Below are 20,456 nucleotides of genomic sequence, written 5' to 3' on the forward strand. Positions count from 1 at the left end.
CACCCCAAGGAACGGGTGTTTAATTTAGTTTCCTCAGCCTAAACTCCCATTTCCCTCGGGTTCCCACCAGTTTACCATCTGTTTAATGCCGCCAGCACGGAGTGGGAGCTCCTTGTGGCACTCCCTGCCCTGGGTCAACACCAGGGCATTAAATCAACATACCTTCTGCACAGTCACTGCGGCTCCAGCTCCTATTTTTATAGCCATGCTTTGACCGATAAGGCTCTATTAATAAATCAACCAGGCAGCTTGCGGGAGCCCCAGTTTTGGTGAGGGGCACAGCAAGGAAACAATGAACTCTATTCACAACATCATATATGCACAATAGTTTTATTTTGGTTTTTTTATATAAAAAAAAATTCCTAAAGACTGCAGAACTCTTGTATCCTAATTTCTTACACAAATGCTTCCAACACCCTCTTCTTTTTAAGCTAATTCCCCCCCTAACAACTTGCAATGGCATGGGTTCCCCTGATTTTTGACCTAGTCACCCTTTCTAACGGGATATGTCTAAAGCTGCAATATGGCACTTGGTTGACTTAGTTGGCAGGTTTAATATATCCAGAAAGCTGGGGTATGGAGTCGCACACGGCTTGGAGTCCATCAGCACAGGCAGGGAGCCTGCCTTCGCATCCGTGTCTCCAGAATGAACCAGACTTTTCTCCTTACTGTGCAAATAACAGGCTTTGGTCATCGACCAGTCCTATTGTAAGGGATTCTCACCCCTGAAGAGGATCCCATCTTCAAGTGGGGAAGCAGCACACAGAGTCAAGCAATTGTCCACAGCAGTCCCAGGCGCTGAGACCCCATCAGTCAACTGTACCGTTGTAAGACTTGTTGAGCTTGTTGAACGTGAACTCTACGTTATGCGTGGAAATAGGCTTTCGGTAGAGAGGATTGGATGCCTTTGGAGAAATGAGCAGACAAAAAGAACAAAGGTGAGGAACAAAGTCTGTGTCATGGTGAAAATGTGCATAATCCCCCTTTCCTCTGCCAGTTAATTTGGAGATACCACTGCATTTGGCTTTGACTGAAATGTCAGATCCAAAAGCTGTGTTGTTTGGCCATAGTTTGTCCAGCAGACCCACCTTCTGTCCTGTCTGCAGGCACAGGCGATGCCCTCAAATGCTGGGCAACCCCACCTAAAGCCTCCCAGAAGGGCTCCCTCGTAGACCTGACCAACCTGGCTGCTGCCACAGTCGGAGCTTCGTCCCTGGTCCCCTACCTCTTTCAGCCCTCCAGCACTGTTAGGAAATATATGATGAAACCAAAGGCTGGGCATAATTTTGCAGAGTATTTGTGACTTGCCAAGGGGAAGGGCAGTGCGACGTGCCGGACCCTGAAGCCCTGCTGTGTGGCACTGCAGGGCTCGGGCACCTGCATCCCTCGTGCCTGCCACCCTTCATCACTGCAGAGCTGTTTGCTGCCGACGCATCCCGATAGCCCCCCCATCCGCCAGCAGCACCCCCAGCCCAGGACTCACCATTTCATATCTGGCCCGGGAGCGTTCACTCTGGAATCGGTCGAACTCCCGTCTGTCGTGAATGGTGACAAGCAGCTTCCAGAGCCCCAGCAGGATGATGCCGATCAGCACCACGCTGCCGATCACCGCCAACACAATCGTCACAGCGCTGGGGGCTGAGCTGCACGCTGGTAACGAGGGGGAGAAGGGAATTAGCTCTGGTGCGAGTGTATCCTGAATCAGGATACTAGGATGTAACAACTTGGACCGCAGCCACTGAGCAAGTGACCTCAGGGCAGTGCTAGCAGCAGTGACTAAATTAAAAAAAGCAACAGTCCTCTCTGAAACCAAAGGCATTTTTTTAAAATTAAATAAATTCCTGGCTAAAGGCAGGTCAAAGGCACAGCTCTCATGGACGTCACTGGAGCTGGGACACCATGTAGCTCTTCAGGGGAAAAGCAGTGCCACCGTTCAACAGTGACGCCTGGTTTTAATGCCAGGAGACCCATGTGGGACACAGAGAGTTAAGGTGCCTCTGGCAAAAGCTAGCTCAGCTTCTGGCCCACATGGAGACAGGTGATCACTACGCACTTTAAATAAGTCTATTAACTGACAGCTAATGAACTGGTCTTTCATTTAAGTGCAAGCTGCAGCACAAATAAAATAAAACGTGTGGTATCTCAGTCTTTCCCATACTGGCCTGTGCCTCGGAGGACCAGAGCAGATCGCGAGAAGCTACTGCTGGGTGCTCGCCAGCTTGTCCTGTAACACCACGTGGGGTTTTCTTTGAAAAACTGCATTGCACGTGATTAAAATAATGCTGGGAAGCACAGCTGTTCTGCGGCAGCCTGGGGAGCAGGGACACACAGCCCTTATGCTGCCTGGACCAGAGCTAGCGCTTTGGAAATGCAGAAATCCATAGGTGGTGTGGGGTTTTCCTAACATCCCGACTTAACCAGCAGCAGCACCAGGTGTCCCCTTCTGATTTATTTTTTCTCACAGTGGCTGTATCACCAAATCAGTACATGGCATGCATTTTGCAATGTAAATAGAGTGGGTTTAATTTCAGCATCCTGAGCTGGCAGGAGGCCCTTCAGCCGCTTGCTAGCAATGCTGGTGGCTCAGGTGCATGTTTCACTCTTGGTCAGAGTCCTTTTTTACTCAGTTGGGAGCATTTGGAGCTGGGTTTCAGTATTGTAAAACACCTCATTTTTTTAAATCATCCTGGTTCATCTGCTGGCACAGGCCTTTGCGCAGCCAGTGAAACCAGCCTTTCTGTCCCCCAGCAGCCTGTCACCTCTTGCGAGGCAGCCTGTGCTATTAAAAAGAAACCCGAGGGAGGGCCAACCTGGCTCTTTGAGGACGGTGAGGTTGGATTTCCCACTGGCAAGCTCCGAGTAGGTGAACTTCATGACGCAGTTGTTCACCGGGTAGGCACAGAGGATCGCGTTCGGGTCATCCGTTTCTGGAATGAGATGCAGAGTTGGAGAGTTTTATTTTGTTTTCTATATGTAAAAAACAATTCCTAAAGACTGCAGAACTCTTGTATCCTAATTTCTTACACAAATGCTTCCAACACCCTCTTCTTATTAAGCTAATTCCCTTCTAACAACTTGTGATGGCATGGGTTCCCCTGATTTTGACCTAGTCCCCCTTTCTAATGGCATATGTCTAAGGCTGCAGTATGGCACTTGGTTGACTTAGTTGGCAGGTTTAATACGAGGAATTAGCACAATTCTCTCCTGCAAGCTGAGCAGGGCTTCCCATGGGTGTCAGAGAGTGGAGGAACAGGGACCGAGCCTGGAAAGCAGCACAGTTTGATCACAATTAGTCAAATTGTAACGGAGCAGCGTCCAGCCTTACTGCTCGAGAAAATGTGGCACTCAGCAAACGTTGCATGGCAAACAGATGCAACCTCACACATGCACACAGTCTTCCCTCGCACAAGTCTGCTTTGGCAATAAATGCCGTTTTCTTCTGAATTTGCTAAATTTCTTGAAGAGTGGAAGCTGAAGACAAAGCAAGGGGCACAGACTCAGCCTGCGAGGACGTGGATGGGGACAGCAGCAGCAGCCCATGGCTGGCTCATGCTCCAGCTGTGCTGAGCGGCTCCAGCTCCAGAAACGATTGAGAAGTTTGTTTTTAAAGAGTGAGATAGAAGAGGAAAATAGGGAAGGGAGGAGGGAGGGGGAAGGGAGGAGCTGGTTGGAGGGGAGGATGAGGAGATGGGGGAGTTGCAAGAAATGAGACTACTTGATTCTCATGGCCATACGGGCGCTGTTTGCTTGCCTGTTTAACATACCGTAGCACCAGGCAGAGCCTGTCGCTGCTCTGGTCACTATAAGATGCTTCCTGAGGAAGGCTGCTTCACAAAAGCCATTACAAAGTTTCATCAAAGCCATCATCCGAGGTTTGCAGCTCTAGCTTCAGGGGATTCCAGCAGAGCCACGGCCACAGCTCGTGGCGTGTCCCCGCTGCAGGGATAGTGCCTGGAGGGAGGTGGGGCAACATCTCCAGCCATGCCAGGTAGCTCTGCGGGAGCACATCTCTGTAGACCTGCATGGGCTGAGAGTTTGAAGGGAGAGGAAGGGATTGGGGCACCCGGTGCTACTGGCTGGCAAAGACGTGACCTTGGCTTAGGCACGTGGAAAATGCTTCCCATGGCTCCCCTCCTCACTCGTATCTGTGCCTGTCTATCATGCTGAAAAATGATCACGTTAATGATCACTGCTATTCCAGCCCCTTATCTCTGGCCTGTCTGTTTGTCTTTCCTTTCAATGCCTTTGACCTGCTTTCAGTCAAAAGATTAATACCCTCCATTTCAACAGCTCTGCGCCCAGATGCAACTGCCTGACGAGGTTCCTGGTGTGGACAAACCTCAGCTGTTCCTACCTCGGGACGGGAAAACCTGCTCTACCTACACAGTGGTATCAAAGGCAGGGCTGGAGAAGTGCTGATGGTTACAAAGCAAAGTACTAATTAAATTAATATAGATAAAATTTCCATGTTTCTTGACTTATGCCCTTCTGAGTTGAGCAGCAAACCTTAGTTCCTCCAGGCCCAGCAGCTTTCAATCCCATCCTCGCACCATTATTCTGCTAGATACAGTGATTAAAGTCTTGATAGTAATGATCTCTGTTGGTCTTCACTAGGTTTCAGAGGTCACATGTCCACAGAGAGGGGTGTGATGGCCCCAACGAGCTTTCAGGTCCACCGATGCGTGCTGTTGGCAGGTTCAGCTCTGCGCTGGACCTGTCATGCTCCTCTTGTGTTGAAAGCTCCTCTCTGGAACCATCAGGAATGGAACTGTAATACTGCAGAAGCAAAGGAGATCCTGCAGAGCCCAATGCAAGTCATATAAGCCTCCCAAAAGGCATCATTCTGGCTCGTGAATCCAATGATAGATGCCTCTGCTCTACAAAGCTTTGAAGCACTGGCTGCTTCATACCCAGAGCCAAAAGGCACTTGGGATCTTCCAGGATGTGTTCATTGCAACTCGATATTTAAGAAGGTCCCATCCTCCACTGCCAGGACAATGCAGACCTATGTCTTTGTGACAAATATCAGCGTTTGGCCTCTCAGCAGGGACTTTTAACATGTGCTACATAACACAAAAGCACTTGAAGACTAGGATTTGGCTGAGTCTGTCTATGAAGAAGTTCGTAGTCCCCAAGCACTTTCTCTAGGAATATTTTGCTTTACCTCTTTCTCTATCAGCCCAGATCTCCAAGCCACAGAGTGCTTTGAGCTCCCAAGAGCTCAGCACCACCTGCAATCTGACTGCAGTAGTTCAACAGAAGAATAAGCATAATTCCCCAAAATGTCTTAAAACAGAAATTTGGCTGTTTTTCTCTGAAAGCCTTGCAGGGGGTTGGCAAACAACAGCTCAGCCTCACCTCCCAGGGAGCAGTCAGCACAAAAACTGGCTTTGGTGTGGTGCAACACCCAGGCAGGAGAGTTGAGCTTTAACCCCCAGTATTTGCTGGCTCCTACGAAACACAGGCCAGCCAGGCATCAGGAAGGAGTTTCGTGTGGTTTGGAAGTGCCTTGTAACCTCTCGCACTGTGCTGGTGTACGTGCACTCCCTGGTAAACTGCAGGGAGGACGGAGAGAATGAGAGCAAGTCTCCCGAAGGGAAAGGTAGGAAACCCCAGTGGTCATAATTTAAAAGCTAGACACTGGATGTCAGAGGAGTCAATGGGAAAAACATTGCCTGAAGGCAGCTCAGGAGGAAGGGAGAGAAAGGGTGAGCAAGGTAGAGCACTCCTACCTCTATAAACTATGGGAAGAGGGAGAAATGTCAGATGTGGACAGTAATTTATCCCTGCTTGATCTCCATCCCTCCCTCCAAGGGGTATTGCTAAGGCCAGGGTCAGGATTGCGATTAAAGCTGTCACAAGTTTGGATCCCCTCTACTCCCCTAAATAGCAACTAGGGACTCCCAGAATGGAGCTTGAAAATAAGGGGGGAGAAAGTCATCTGCTGAGGGATCCACATGTGGGGTGACCTCTAGAAGAGGACACAAAGGGCAGGAGAGAAGCTTGCCAGGGGGGGCTTTTAGCAGTCAGTTCCACCAAAGCAGAACTCATCATTTCCAAAACAGCTTTGCTTTCTCTTATAAGCTCACTCCTCCCAAGATGAGCTCTCAGAATAATAGAGAATGCCTTTTCTGGGTGACACGTTGTCCTTTTGCACTCTCTCATGGCTCATCTAATCTGTCTCATCTGATCTCAGCCCACTCTCTTCGCTCCTTGCACTGGCGGTAGTGGTTAGATGTGGTAAGATGTTATTTAAAATCAAAGGGTTTTTTACTTCAATATAGATTACAGCCTGGAGAGAGGGTCACACGTACCACTTATACACATATACATACTCATACACACATACATTTCTAAATACCAGGTGTTCCCTGAGGCTTTCTTTACAGATATGTCTTGGTCTGGTTAAGAGGAGTTCAACACCACAGTTGCTGACTCCCACCGTCTGCAGTCCTGCTGCTGCCTACTTACCGAGAACATCCACAGTGGTGATGATCTCATCCTTGCAGTGCTTTTGGCAGGTTTGGTTATCAGCCAGTCTTCCTGAGTTAAACAGCTTGCATTCAATGCAGTCCCTGTAGAAAAAGACACACGGAGGGGAAGATTAAGCACCTGTCAGACACTGCATGAACATAGAGATTCACTCCTTGGAAAGGGACTCCCTGGGTGTTGGTCTGAAGGCTGCACATCTGCACCACAAGGAAAGAGCAACTTCAGGGCCAAGCATCTTTTATTCTAGGGGTGGATTCAATGAAGGTGTAAAACAGCTGGTAGGTTTGGGGTCTGTTTGCCCTTCAGATGACAGGATCTGCACACCAGCTACTGCAAAATCTCTCCTGCCTCAGATCAAGGCAGACAGCATTGCTGCTTTGTGCCAGTCTGAGCCTGATGCCCAGGACACCTCTGTCGCTGCGAGGCAGGCAGTCATCCCTGTCCTCCCCTCCTCTGCAGCCTGCAGCTCTCTAGGCCCGGAGGTTTGCAGCTCGGGGTGCAGCAAAACTGGGGTTGCCATCCTTTTCTGCAGAGCGGGACAGCACTGGAAATGAATGGGGATGTGAACCTCCATGAGGACCTGGGCAGCAACACTTGCTGCTTCTCTGCCTGGGATACTCTCAGGTTGCTTAGCATGGGCTCTGGGCAGCAGCAGGCTTGCCTAGGGCTAAACAACCCTGTTTAATGAAGCAGGAGTAATTCCTTAGCTGAAAAGTCTCCCAGGAACCAGAGCTGCCCATTCTACCAGTGAGAAGTCCCTCCTGAACCCCCGCCGTGAGTACCTTTTAGTGCTACAGACGCCTGGGCAGGTGGGACACTTCTCACACGTCTCTCCAAAAGCCCCCGGCTCGGTGCACTGACACTTCCCACAGACGCAGGTGCCCCTGCCGCTGCACATCTGCCCGTCGCTCGAAACGCAGCTGTCCGTTTCGGTGGAGCAGTTGCAGTTGTCCCCGATGTAACCGGCGTGGCACTTGCACTCCCCGCAGTGGCACTCTCCATGGCCTGAAGGCGAGAGCAGGGAGGAGGCATCAGCAGCATCCCGGGCCAGCGCCGGGTGCTGCAGCTGCCCCTGTGCAGGAGGGACCAGCAGGAAAAGCTGCCAGAGAGACCTTACTTGGCAGAGCATCAAACAGATGGCGATGGGAAACACCTAGATGTCAAATTATTATCTACATTTAGCAGCAAAAAATATACCTACTTGCAGCTCCTCCAGCTTCCCTCTATAGTTGCTCAAGACAAATGTGCACCTCTCCCTTCCTAGGTGGGACCAGGTGGCCAGGACAAGGGCACAAAGTGCCCTTGGGATGTACCAGAAGCGATGGTGACCATGGGGAGGACAGGGCAGCTCCCTTTGAGCAGACACAGCCTGCAGCTGGGGGAGGTGACTTCCACCCCAAGTCCCCCTGGGATCCCCGCTCAGAGTAGCACTGTCATCCTTCTGTGGATGGAGGGCAGCAAAATGAGCGGGTCCACGCAAGGAACAACCACCTACTATTGCAGAGCCCAAAAAGGATTAGCTGGTAGAGACTGCATGCTCTGGCCAGGTGTCAAACTTGTTACTCTCTTCTTTTCCTCTCCCAGATGAGGGTTCCCAAGTATCCCTTTCTTTTCAAGGTGCCCTTCTGCACCCTCCTGGTTTGTCCCCATTCAGTGCTTGACACCACCAAGCAAACGGTGACACCTGAGAGCACGTTTCAGCAGCGTGTTGTCATGAGCCTTCCTTACCTGCAGAGTGAATATTCCCCACCCCTGCCTCCTGGTGCCCAGCACTGCGTAACTGGGCTTTGCAGAGCCTTACACCTCCCACCTCTGCAGAAGGCGAGCAGCATCTCTGCCACTCAGTCCCCAACGCTTCCTAAGCATCACTCGACTTCACTCGTGTGCCCGCCCGAAGGCTCCAGCTAAGCTAGGAGGGTTATGTGCAGTTTAGTACCATGATTTCCACTGCTACTGGAATAGCAAAAATATTCAGGCTGATGAAGGGTCTCTGGCAGCAGCTTTCAAAATACTGCTTCTCAAACCAGATGTGTCTGTCTCAGAGGCATAACACTGGGCAAATACTTTAGGGCACCAGAGGATGTGGCAGAGTCAATGTGATCTGGCTGCTCACTGCGTGGGCCAGACAGGAGGCAGCACAGCCAGACTGCGGGCAGTTTTCTGCTCAGTCTTGCTACAACATCGGATTTTGCTAGCAGAGCTGCTGTGCCAGTAAATTGGGGGGGGCCAAGCCACGCATCCAGCCGAGCCTTCTCCAGGCCACATCACTGAGCAAGAAGTTTCCTCCTCCTCCATGCTTCCCTGCCCACTGTGGAGCCTGAGACCCGGAGATCAGTATTACTGCTGGGCTCTCAAATTGATGTAAAAGAGGGGGCTTCTGCGAGGGCTTCTGTGTTTACTGGGCTGGCTGGTGTTTCATACGAATTAATCTCTTCTTTCTCTGTCTACATCAAGAGAAATGAAGATGGGAATGCAGCAGTGCTTCCTTGCTGGTTTTGGACCCGGTGTTTAGCAGCAAAAAGCCTAGCAGGTTGCCCTTTCATAAGGTCTTTTCTACTCTGCTTTCCTAACAGCTTTACTTAAGAAGTACTCCCCAAAACCTTAAAACTCCTTAAAAAAAAATTAAATCAACAAGCACCATCTTCTGTGTCCACACAAGACCTCTACGTCCCAGCCAGTACCATGAAGGTTGCTGGGACCAGCTGAACCTCCCCCAGGGAGTAGCTCGGAGTAGCTCGGAGTAGCTCAGAGCAGCTCACAGCAGAGACGGATGAAGAAACTGATCCAGTGATGGTTTTCCTCTACCGAAGCATCCCCTTGCAACTATGGGGTTTAGCGATGGGCTGAGAAAGTCAACAGGCTTAAAAGCTTTCAGTGACGGTAAGTGGAGTGGCTGGCTGCCAAGTATCTGGTTTCAGAAAGGCATCCATCAGCTCGCTGGAAATACTGCTCGAATTTCTCCTTGGTCAGTCCCTAGGAGAAGGGATGCCTTTGAAGGCATAGTTTATAGAGCTGAAGGGTTTGTATACGAGACTCATCAGAAACCTAATTACAGCTCAGCTTTCCCACTGGAAACAGCCTCAAGCGCCTCAGACAAGATAAATTATATACACGCTCCTTTCATCGGCACAAACCCACTGATCTCCCTGCCTCTCCCATCGCCCCAAGATTACCGGAGAGGCTGTGGATTGTCAGGCTATATCCCTTGCCAAAAGTCATGGGAACACCTTCTGTTTTACAAGGCATTTCATATGTCCCAGCCCATCACAAGCTGCCCTCCTACAGTCTCTTTTGCACTCCCCCTGTTTGCTTTGGATCCAGCCTGCAAACTCAAACATTACTAGACAGAGGAGGTTATGTTTACAAGATCTCTAGAGGTGACCTCCTTCCCTGCCTACATCTGATGGAGATTAAAAATCCCTCGCTCTGTTTGCTTTCACGACGACAGCCTTGCCCTTTCCCCAGGCACATCCGTACAGGCAGGTTTGGTTTGCCCCTTCCGTACACAGCTCCAGTTTTGAGCTCCTGGACACAGCTATGTCCACCACCGCTGCTGCTCGGGGCGCAGCTGCAGAGCGGGGACCCCCTGCACCTTCTGCTTCGCAAGCGAACCGAATGGGGTGGCTGGCTTTTACTCACAATTAATTCAGGCAATCAGGCTCTTGCACACAGCAAGTTTGGGGCCTCTATGGCAAAGCATGTGTCCAAATTAGCTATAAATCACAGTTTTCTTAAACAGGCACTATTTCAAGGAATCCAAAGCAGCTGGCATTGGGGCTCTGTGTATATGGCATTTAGTAAATGTGCTCAAGCTTGAATTTAGCTGTGAGGGCCAAGAGAAGCAAGCTGATTGCATTCCCATCACCCCATGGTCACGACCTGGGTGGGAGCCACCTCCCTGCTCTTAGGCAGAGGGGCAGAGCCCCTGCATCGTCAGCCTTAGCTCAGCCCCCCTTGGACACCACAGAGCCCAGCACAACATGCAAATCCATTGGAAATCCATCTCTGGAAGAGTTATTGCTCATGAAACAGTTCGGTTTTTAGAGCCGTCAGTGCCAGGCCAGTATAGGAGGCTAGAAAGCCTGTACGTCCCTTCCAGCCCCTGGCAGGCTGGGGATGGAGCCTGGAACGACTGTCCCAGGGAAGGGAAACAGCTGTTTCCAAATAACGCATCCTTAAACCACTGCAATTGGAAAATTTAAGAAACAGCATCTTAAAGTAAACGGTTTTGTTTATTGAAGGGGATGAAGAAAAAGCCCTTATATATGAGGGTGACTAAGTGTGGGGTGGGAGCTTAAAATTTAAAAACATATTGAAATGTGTTTTCTGCCTCGGCCACACTGGCTCAATGTGCAAGAAGTCACTGGCTGAAGCTCATCATGGGGAATGTGCCAAGAGTGGGAATTTCCACGTTTACCTTTAACAGCAAAGATGTTACAATCTTCACTGCCTGCATCAGCTTGAAAGAGTGGCCTCTCCTGCAAGTACCGTGAGCTCCACTTCTGGTGCTCTCCTTTCATCTCCCACACAGCCTGAAGACTGAAGAAATATGGTGAGTGGGATACGGTCATTTCTCATATGGGCATGGCAAGAGTTGTCCCGCTTCTCAACGTCCACCTGGAGCACCGGAGATGGGAATCCACTCTGTCCTCTTGCTCAGGACAAAACCTGAGAGGAGCCCCAAGGCAACATGGCATGCTGGTCACAGCGAGTCTTTTGGTGACTGTGACCCAGAGCTGAGGTTTGCAGCATGCAGAGTGCTACTTGGTAATTGTATTTCGCAGCAAAATGTGCTGCACGTTTCTTGGCTATCCTACAGTCACACGCAGAGCTGATTTGGTTAAGCAGCCTCTATGCCATGTAAGATCATGCCTGCAGGAAGCCTTCCACCACTACGCCAATGATGAACCTAGTTTCACTTCCCAGTTTCATTTCCAAGACGAAAATGTGTCCTCGAGAAGGGTGTGTTTCAAGACACCTCTGCACCAGCAGAAGTCTCATGGTGCAGGACATTACTCCGGATTTTAACCCCCTTGAACCCTTTGAGTTTGCATGTTCTCTATTACTGGTTTGTGAAGCCAAAAGACATTAATTATGTTCTCCAAACATAACAAGAGATGTTTTCTTCTGTTCTCATCCTTGAAATGAGACAAGCTTAGATGTTTAAAAGATCTAATTGGGAAATGAAATGCTCCCTCTGAATTTGATAACATACTTTCCAGCCAGCTCCCGATTGTTGGGGGGGCTAACACGAAACACATGTCAGGGAGGCTGCAGAAACACGCTGGGAGGGTGTAGCAGTGGAAAACAATGCTTCTGGCAGGGGAGAGCAGTCCCCAGACTAGGTTTGGACTAGTCTGGGCTCTGGTGGGGCAGGAGCCATGGGGCGCACCACTGCTTGGAGGTACCCTCCTCCCAAGGAGGCCACCGAGGTGCACCGAGACCAGCGGCCCAGCTGGTCCCTCCGTCTCTCTCCCCGCCCCGAAATACATCCCCATCCCACTGCCGTACCCCGGCTGGGCTGCACGTCTCGCTGTCACTCAGGCAGTTTTTGGCAGGACATCCAGCCATCCTCGTTTCACCCCAGCTGCCTCTGCCTCTCCCCCTCAGCTGCCCGCCGGCATGCCAGCCGCAGACCAAGTTCCCTCTGCCCTCACCCCGGCACTGCGCAAACCCGTTGGCAGCCCGACACCAGTGTTGCATGCCGCGGCTCCGATCCCCGAGCGGGGTCGTCACCGGCAAGTAGCAATCGGGATAGCAGCTTCTGGCAGAAACTTCCAGCCTCTGACCCTGATTTCATCCCGGCTGCAGAGTGGGACCCTGTGGTGGCCGAGTGCTCGATGGGACTGCCCTCTGCGATAACTGAGTTTGCCTTGTAGGAAGTGCACCGACTGCTGCTGCACCAAGAGGTCTGAAACTTGGTGCACTAAAAGCTCTGTCGCTTGATCTTTTCATAGAAAGCGGTTTTCCTAAAGCCCGCTACTTTTGGAGACCACAAAATTATGCAAAAATACCAGCTTTCTTTTGAAAGAAATAAAGAATTATCCCAGCTTTTATGGAGGGGGAGAAAGGGTTTGAAAACAAGCCCCTCCAACACTCCTTTTTTTCCCACCTTCTAGCAAATTAAATTGTTGTGCCTACCATACAATAAAAAAACCAAATCCTCATGATTTTTAAGCTAGTTTCTTGGTTTCTCAGCACTTGGGAGGGGAAAAGTCATACTGCATTTTGTACCCATTAAATCAAGCCACTTATATTTGTGCCTCCATGCTCACATCCAGGCTTTGCGTCAGGACCTTCGAAATGCTGTGCTTTTGTCATTTTTGGTTACTTGAACAACCAGTTTGAAAAAAAACCACAAAAAACCCACAGGAAAACAAACTAAGAGAAATAAGTTATGGCAAGCAATTTCCAGATTCCCCGGTGCCATCCCTTTAACGAGCCCTGGCCGCTTTGCCCATCACCCAGAGAGCCCCGGTGCAGAAGCCACATGTTGTTTGTGCTCCCCAGGGGTGAAGGCACCAACACCATCTGCTTATGAAAGAAGAAGCACTCAAACCCTACCAACATGGGACACTGCTTGAGCACCGGTTTTGTACCAGACCAGCCAATCTCCCAGCAAAAGCATCCGACATCTGCAGTAGAGGCTCTGGGAACAGCACATTTTGAGTAGGAGGAGGAAGGGCAGCGGAAGAGGCTTTGAACACTTGGAAAACGTAGACCTTTCCATTTGGGAAAGGGCTATGGTAAGACACAGTGCCTGCTCAGGCAAATAAATCATCGACTTCCCCACTAATCTCTTTCCATGACTCAAAGCAGCCAGTGCTGCACATCAAGAGGCCAGGCAAGGCGAGGCAGCCGGCCCGCGGCACAGCTCAGGTTTGTGGCGCCGTCCTGCTGCCAGATGGTCGGCACCGGAGGGAAGCCAGGGAGAGCTCGGGAAATTTTAAATAGTGGGGATGGGCTTAGGATCCATTCCCTGGGTCACACCAGTCTGGCAGGAAAAAAATAAGGCAGCAGGCTGGCAGGAGCATACCCAACTCCTGGAGCCTACAGAGCATAACAACCTCCTTGTGAAAAGAAGGTTACTATATAAACAAAGACAGACAAACGTCAAGGGTCCAAGGTTCCTGTGTAAACAGAAACATATCCACCAACTGCCTCCATTCACACCAAAAGAGAGCTCGCCTACGCTCATTTATCCACACCGCAATACTGACACAACAAAACAAACACTAAGAGGCTAGTAATAAGTAAATAGTGCTTTTCTGTATGTTATTTGCACCAGACACCATGGATCTGCCCATCTTCCCATTGCATTAATTTCAACAGATATTTATATCTCAAAGCGTACAGGTTTGGCCAAGAATCGACAAGGCTTTAAATAAGCCTTTATTTCAGCGCTGGTTGAGCTCACCAATCATCAAAAATAGCATCAGGGATACAGACTAATGAAACCAAACTTAGAGGAATAAATACATGCTTGAGCTGCTAATTCAGCCTTGGGTACCACAAGCCCCATCACCAGCTCCACGTTACTGCCAGCATCCCACACCTTGCAGCACTGGCATTACAGAAAAACCCCTCAGCACCCCAATTTCTCACTCACTTGGGAACTTCTGGGTTAAATAAGAACTGGGCAGGGAAAACAGAGCTTTGGAAACTGCTGTCTCATGAAGGCAGCTGAAAGCGATCCGGGGCAGGCGGATTTCCTGCGGCAGCCCTGGCCAGCCTTTCCTCATTTTCCTTCTCTCCGCTACAGAAGTGGAGCTGAAACGCAATCACGAGATACGGCTGATGATCCACCAGAAAGCCAAAACGGGCAGCAAGAAGTCATTTCCTGAAGGAGATCTGAAGCTGCATTTCTTAAAATAAAGCCTTCCTTTTTTTTTTTTTTTTCAAGTAAGCTCAGCAGTCCACAAATCTCTCGACTTTTGCTTACGTTAGCACCTCAGCTGAACCTGCCACACATGGCCTTTTGGATGGAGACCCAGAGCTGGGAATTGGAGCATTTAGGTCCTGCTGCCTACTCTGCTACTGATGCAGGGAAGCAATACTGGGCAACGGCTGCTGCCAGACCCTCCCAGAGACACAGTGCTTCATCCTGAACAGGGGCAATTGGGATGGGTGTGCCGGTTCCCTTCCAGCCATGAGTCCAAATACCATCCCACCAAATTGGGCACATGCTCATCCTTGGCTTCGTCACCTCTTAAGCACCTGACATGGAAGGCACTGCAGAAACTATTAATAATTCTTATTATTCCTTAAGCCAGATAGGAAGGTATGTATGTGTGTATGGAAACCTGTTTTTCCCCCTCCTGTGTTTCCCTCCAGTCCTCTAACTCAAAAAGGGCTCGATGCCACCATCCTTTTCCACTGACCTCCATCCCCTCTGATGCAGGTGTTTATTGGGTCTCCAATGGTACACACCGACGTCTCTCCCACCATGGTGCTTCCTGCTCCAGCCAACTCTTCAGCCCGGCAGGCACATTAAGGAATTTCATCTGCAAACCCGTAACAGACAAGATCTGCTCTTCCAGTGCACAACCCCCCATCACTGCAGCTCCCCCCATTTGTTTCCCTTCACCCCAAAAAGCCTGACAAAGGAAACCGCTTGGCAAAGACTCATTTTCAATTGGCTGTCCCAACCCTGCCGAGATGCCGCCAACACCCATAGGTCCAGAACCAGGAGCTTCTCTCCCACTTACATACTTCTTGGCCCATCTCTTTGCCCAGGTCTGTTTATACAACTCTACATTTAGCCTTCAGCTTTTGTCACCGTGAAGGAAGATTCAGAAACTCGAGGGGACATATGGTGAGCACACAGTTAGATGAAATGCAGATAAAGAGCTTGAGAAGAGCTATAGTGCTACAACCCTTCCACCAATGCATGGTGCCACCAGGAAGGATGAGCTGTGTCTCCCTGCTCTGGTGCCCAAGCAGGCTCCTACCACCCAAAAACCTCCAGATTTGTTCTTAAAATAAAACTTGGCTCCAAAATAAAGCCAAACAATCCCAAATGCCTGAACTCCAGGGCCAAATGGTTCAGATCCATCCTTCAAATGAAAAGCAGGCTAATTCCCACCCTGCTGAAGCCCAAATGGGCTGAATGTCCTTTCAGCTGGACCTTGTCAAGAGGAGTGGGCCCTGGAGCAGAGAGAGATTCTTTCTCTGCAAAAGCCAGTGCCATGGGAGCCTTGCCCAGTTCTGTGTTTGGATGCAAACACATAATCTGGTGCAAGTTCACCCAAGGTCCATGGTTTTGGAACAGACTTCTCCCTTCCCAAAGAAGCCAGAAGAAGTCAGAATTTCATTCAAAATAAGACAAAAAAAAAAAAAGAGAAAGAATGAACCCACAGCCTGTGCTGCATTTCCCTTTCAGGTCAACTGTTTAAATTCAATTTTTAAAATCAAACCAAACCAAACAAAATTCACAGGTTGTCAGCACATGCCAACAAGAAATGCAGAGACCCCAAATTTAACTCACCTGCTGGTTTGAGGCTTTCATCTGCCTCTAAACCCCAAATACAGTGTTCATTTCCAAATGTTTATTTCTGTTAATTACTATAATCAGAAGGACCAAATGCAAATGCCAAACTCAGTGGGATGTCGGCCATAAAGGCAGAGAATTTAAGTGAGTTTGTTCTAAGACCATCTTCTCACTTTGGGGAGCGAGCAGGCAATGCACTGTGTTTTTAAAGTTCATCTTGTTTTTATTTTGGAGCTTTCTTCTTTCTGAGATAGCAGGTTTCTGGCCGTGGGAGGCGGTGGCTGCAGCAGGACAGGGGGGTTTGGGTATGTGCATGTACCATCAGATGACACCTCCGGTTGCGACCCACATGCTATGCCGCTTTAAGAGCAGAGACCCACAGACAGAGCTCTGGCTCCCATAAAGATGTTGAAGACGTCACTTCTTTATTCTTTAATTCTGCCCTGGCATTTAATGCCTCATTAGCATGCATTAATGCTTGCAAAAGGTCTGCTCCAGGACAAGGAGAAACCCCAGTGAAAAGAGGCAGGAACAGCAGTGCTCTGTGAGGTTTGGTCCTCCAAGGAGCTGCTGCCAGGTTTGGGGAGAGCTGCAAGGCTTTGACAGCAATGATGGTCTGGGCAGGGGGAAAGAAGGGGTAAGAAAAGACAGCCTTGCCCTTTCATGCCAGGAATGGAAACTCTGGTGAAGCAGTACTTGATCCGCTGGGGAAAAAAAGTCCAACTCAATTGGTGTTTCGATGTGAATAACCAACACAAACCCTTGCTGTGAGCAAGGCAGGGCAGGCAGGGTATACCTGCTGCCAGAAACACAAAGGATGACGAAGAATAAACACAGCACTGAGCAGAAACACGGATGGAAATATCATTTGTGTTCCCGTGAGAAATGCATGCAAAGATCATAAAATACCTCGAGTTGGAAGGGACCCATAAGGATCTTCAAGTCCAACTCCCAAATAATAATATTTAACAGGCAACAATGTAACGGTAATGCCTGGTGGTGTAATACCTAATACTGCATTTATTTATTGTGAAAGAAATCCAGAGGAGCATACACATTAAGCACAGAGCATTCTAGCTAAGAGCCATCTACCTGCCCTGAACCACAGCCACCTCTGCCCTGAACCACAGCAGCTGCACTGGGCGACATGGGAGGTCGTTAGCAGAGCAATCAGAGGGGGGAGCTGGGCATTTTTACACACTGTAGCTATAAGCACTGGCCATGCTTTCACAGGTCACAGCCAGCAGGCAAGGGTCACCCCATGCCATTTGCCCCAGCCCAGCGGCCATTTGAACCCCTTGGGATCTTCAGCCTTTTGAATGGGCGCGGAGCAGGATGGGGAGGCGCACGCTCTTGGAGGAGAGCAGCACATGTCTCAGGATTAAATTGGGAAGAGAACAGAAACCAAGTTAAAGGGGAAAAAATTAATTCAGAGAGGAAGCAGAAGAGAGAGATTGCGGAAGGGTGAAAACGATGCCCTGAGGTGAAGCGGCAGGGAGGTTTCAGGAGCCTCCCAGGACTGGAGATGTGAGGAAACACATGCACTGAGTCACCCCTATGCTCCTTCAAAAGGCCACCAAGGGTTTGCATGCCAGGGCAATACAGACTTCATGAAGATGAAATTTGGTCTGCTGCACAGATGTCAGCAAGACAGCATTAACAACAGGTCCCTTTGAAGGCGGTGGTTTACGGGGTGTCCACCTCTTTCGACTTAGGGCTGCCAAGAGGAGGGAGCTTGTGCCTGAGCCAAAGCCCATCCACGTGACCCAGAAAGCCTGCATTGGTAGAGGGTATGTTTTAAATAAAAATCCTCCCTGGCTTCTCTGTTACAGATAACAAGCAGTCCACTAACACGCGGTGACAGGTATCGGTGGTCAGTAGTAACACAGTGACAAGGCACGAGTGCCTCCATTTTCCTGCCTTGCCACAGCCCTCCAAAATAATAGTGGTTGATGCTCAGGAACCCCTTGCTTGTAAGGAAAATTCAAATACTGCTAAAGAGGGATGCTAACACCAGCCAGCCGCTTGCACAGCTCCTGGGAAGTCTCTCTCCACCCTTTCAAATTATCTGGGAGCCCAGGGCTGGGCATCCCCGCTTCCCATCGCAGAAGGTGCCACCCTGGCACAGGGCAGGACGCAAGTGCGGGGCACCGCGGGCTGCCCACAGCAGGTAAGAGCATCCCATACGCGCCCCTGTGTTTCTCATCCTCTTCACACTGTGTAAAGAGCAGAGAGTTTCTCAATGACATTCCACATTAAAGGCTGAGAGGTTTCAAGTGTTGCTCTCAGAGCTCACTGCCTCCAGGCCAAGCATGGCCAGACCTGACCTTTTGGGAAGGCATGGCGAGTAGCAGCCCGGGATGACCCCAGGGCTCGGCCACTGGCTCCCATCGCTGGAGTGAGACCTAAAAGCCAACATCCTACGTGTGTTGGCAGCAGCGGGCTCCTCCACAGTTCCTTCATCACCTGTGGAAATGTTTTCCAAATCACCATTTAAGCAATCACACTCTGCCTCCCCAAAATGTTGCAACGGCATGGCAGCCCCCCCACTCCACAGGAGGTCAAGCAGGAATATCAACAACTGACATCAGAAAAGATCTGGTTTATACAAACACACTTCAGAAAAAAAATAAAAAGAGTTTTTTTCCTGATTTGGGGCTCAGATGCTGTCATGCAGACAAATGACATTGGACACATGGCCAACAGCATCCCCAGGGAGCTTGTACACAGGGCGAGAGCGGGGTCGGTCCGAGCGGGACGAAGGTGAATTTAGTTGACTGCTCTTCCAGTTAATCCCCATCACAGCCTTCAGTCCTGTCTGCCTCCAATGACCTGGACCTTACATTTCTTTAGGCTGACCCACAGGATCCATAAATGGAGCTGACCTAAACCTTACATTTGTGTACACTAATCCATGTGATGAGAGTAAGTGGAACATGCGCAGCTTCGCAGTTTAACCCTGAAAAAGGAAGAGGACAGCAGATGTCCCCCATTTGATTCGTTTCTTATTAAATGTTTGCAGTCCATTCTTGTTGGAGCCAAAACATTTCACAGGTGGAGGGGTGATGTAAGCTGGAGTGGGGATGCCCACCCAGCAGCAATGTCAGGCATGGGTGCTCTGGCCTCAGTTCATCGCTGCTACAGAACACAGCAAGTCAGAGGTTTATTTTTTCCTCTTATTCAGCGGGATTTTTTTGTTTTATGCATTTCTTCTCAGGCATGCAGATGTCTCGGGGCAAAGGCTTTGGCTGAGCAGCTTCTGCAGGCGATAAAAGCCAAGGCAGAATGGGAATGCAGCAAGGACAAAGGCTTTTAGGAAGCTGTAGGATAAATGTGCAGCCTGAGTGACTCTTGACCACATCTTAAAAGAGAGATGCTACCACAGTGCCATCTCCTCACTACTTATTCTGGCCATAAGGTCCCCCTGGGCTATGCAGCAGCTGTGTAGGCGGGAGACCTCAAGATGCCTGAAGCTAGGTTTGTTGGCTGCTAAGAAGGAGCGATGGGAACCCTGTGCCCCCTGCAGTGTAACGACACTTACCCACCTCCCTGCTTTCTAGCCCAATGTCATCTGTTTTTTAGCTCCCTGTCCCACACCCTGCTCTTTGGTGGGGAAAAGCTTGCACAACCTTTAACCTGCTCTCATCAAAAAGGGGTTTGGTTCAGAGGATTTTTCTAGGTTCACCTCACCCCAAACCACCCTCCCATGCCCTGCAGCCCCATCAGCCCATGCAGCCACTGCCTGGCCCCATGTGAGCCCCGACCTGCTGCTAATGACAGGGACTTGCTAACACAGCAACTGGCGCTGTGAGGTTGCACCATGATGACCTGAGCTGACACCACATCCTCTGTCACCAAAATAAGCCTCAGAAACGCTGGTAGGCGTCTGCTCCCCAATCCTCCTCCGGCCCGGGGAGCAGGGCAGGAATGACCTGTGGGGCGGCTGCCTCACAGATGGGGCCACATCTCCTCTGCAGCTGCATGGCTCACGGCCGCGCAAGCACTTAGCAACAACCAAAGGATTATTTTTAACTTCCATGTCTTATATGGTCCTTTTGTCTCTTCCCTTCAGGTCCCACTTTTCTAGGCAGTGCTCAGATTCTGCTTTTTTACACAAACTAAATGAAAAACCCCCAAAATCCCCCAAATCAAAAAACCTAAAGATAACAAGACTTGACATGACTTCAAAGAAAACATTACAGATGTGGTTTAGGCTCTGTTCCCTATCCTCTTTCTGCCGCAGGCCACCCTCTTCCCTTCTGGCAGGGGCTATATTTGCTTAATACCACCCCCCCTGCCTTGGCAGCGCTGCAGGCAGTGGGTATAGGCAAGCTCCCCTTCCTCCTCAAACCACGCTCAACCCATCCCCTGCACCTCAGAGGTTAATAAATCAAATACTACCCGTTTATTTCTTAACAGCAGCTTCTGGTAAAAGCTTAGACACTAGGAACGAAGAGAATTAAGACAAGAAATA

General features: G+C 49.9%; 1 protein-coding gene across 1 annotated transcript in view; it reads right to left on the reverse strand.

Annotated features, from left to right (window-relative positions):
• Positions 1 to 314: 314 nt before the first annotated feature.
• Positions 315 to 20,456, reverse strand: part of ITGB5 (integrin subunit beta 5) — a 63,714-nt gene continuing 43,572 nt past the window's right edge. Inside the window, exons 11-15 of the mRNA XM_087733565.1 lie at positions 7,275 to 7,497; positions 6,472 to 6,575; positions 2,811 to 2,927; positions 1,484 to 1,650; positions 315 to 905 (exon numbers count right to left, since the gene is read on the reverse strand). Coding sequence (XP_087589691.1) covers positions 810 to 905; positions 1,484 to 1,650; positions 2,811 to 2,927; positions 6,472 to 6,575; positions 7,275 to 7,497 — 707 coding nt within the window. The 3' untranslated portion in view covers positions 315 to 809. The remainder of the gene's footprint in view (positions 906 to 1,483; positions 1,651 to 2,810; positions 2,928 to 6,471; positions 6,576 to 7,274; positions 7,498 to 20,456) is intronic.

This window comes from Nipponia nippon, unplaced genomic scaffold, assembly GCF_047370975.1.
Source record: "Nipponia nippon isolate SJK-2023a ecotype South Korea unplaced genomic scaffold, ASM4737097v1 scaffold_5, whole genome shotgun sequence".
Taxonomy (NCBI): domain Eukaryota; kingdom Metazoa; phylum Chordata; class Aves; order Pelecaniformes; family Threskiornithidae; genus Nipponia; species Nipponia nippon.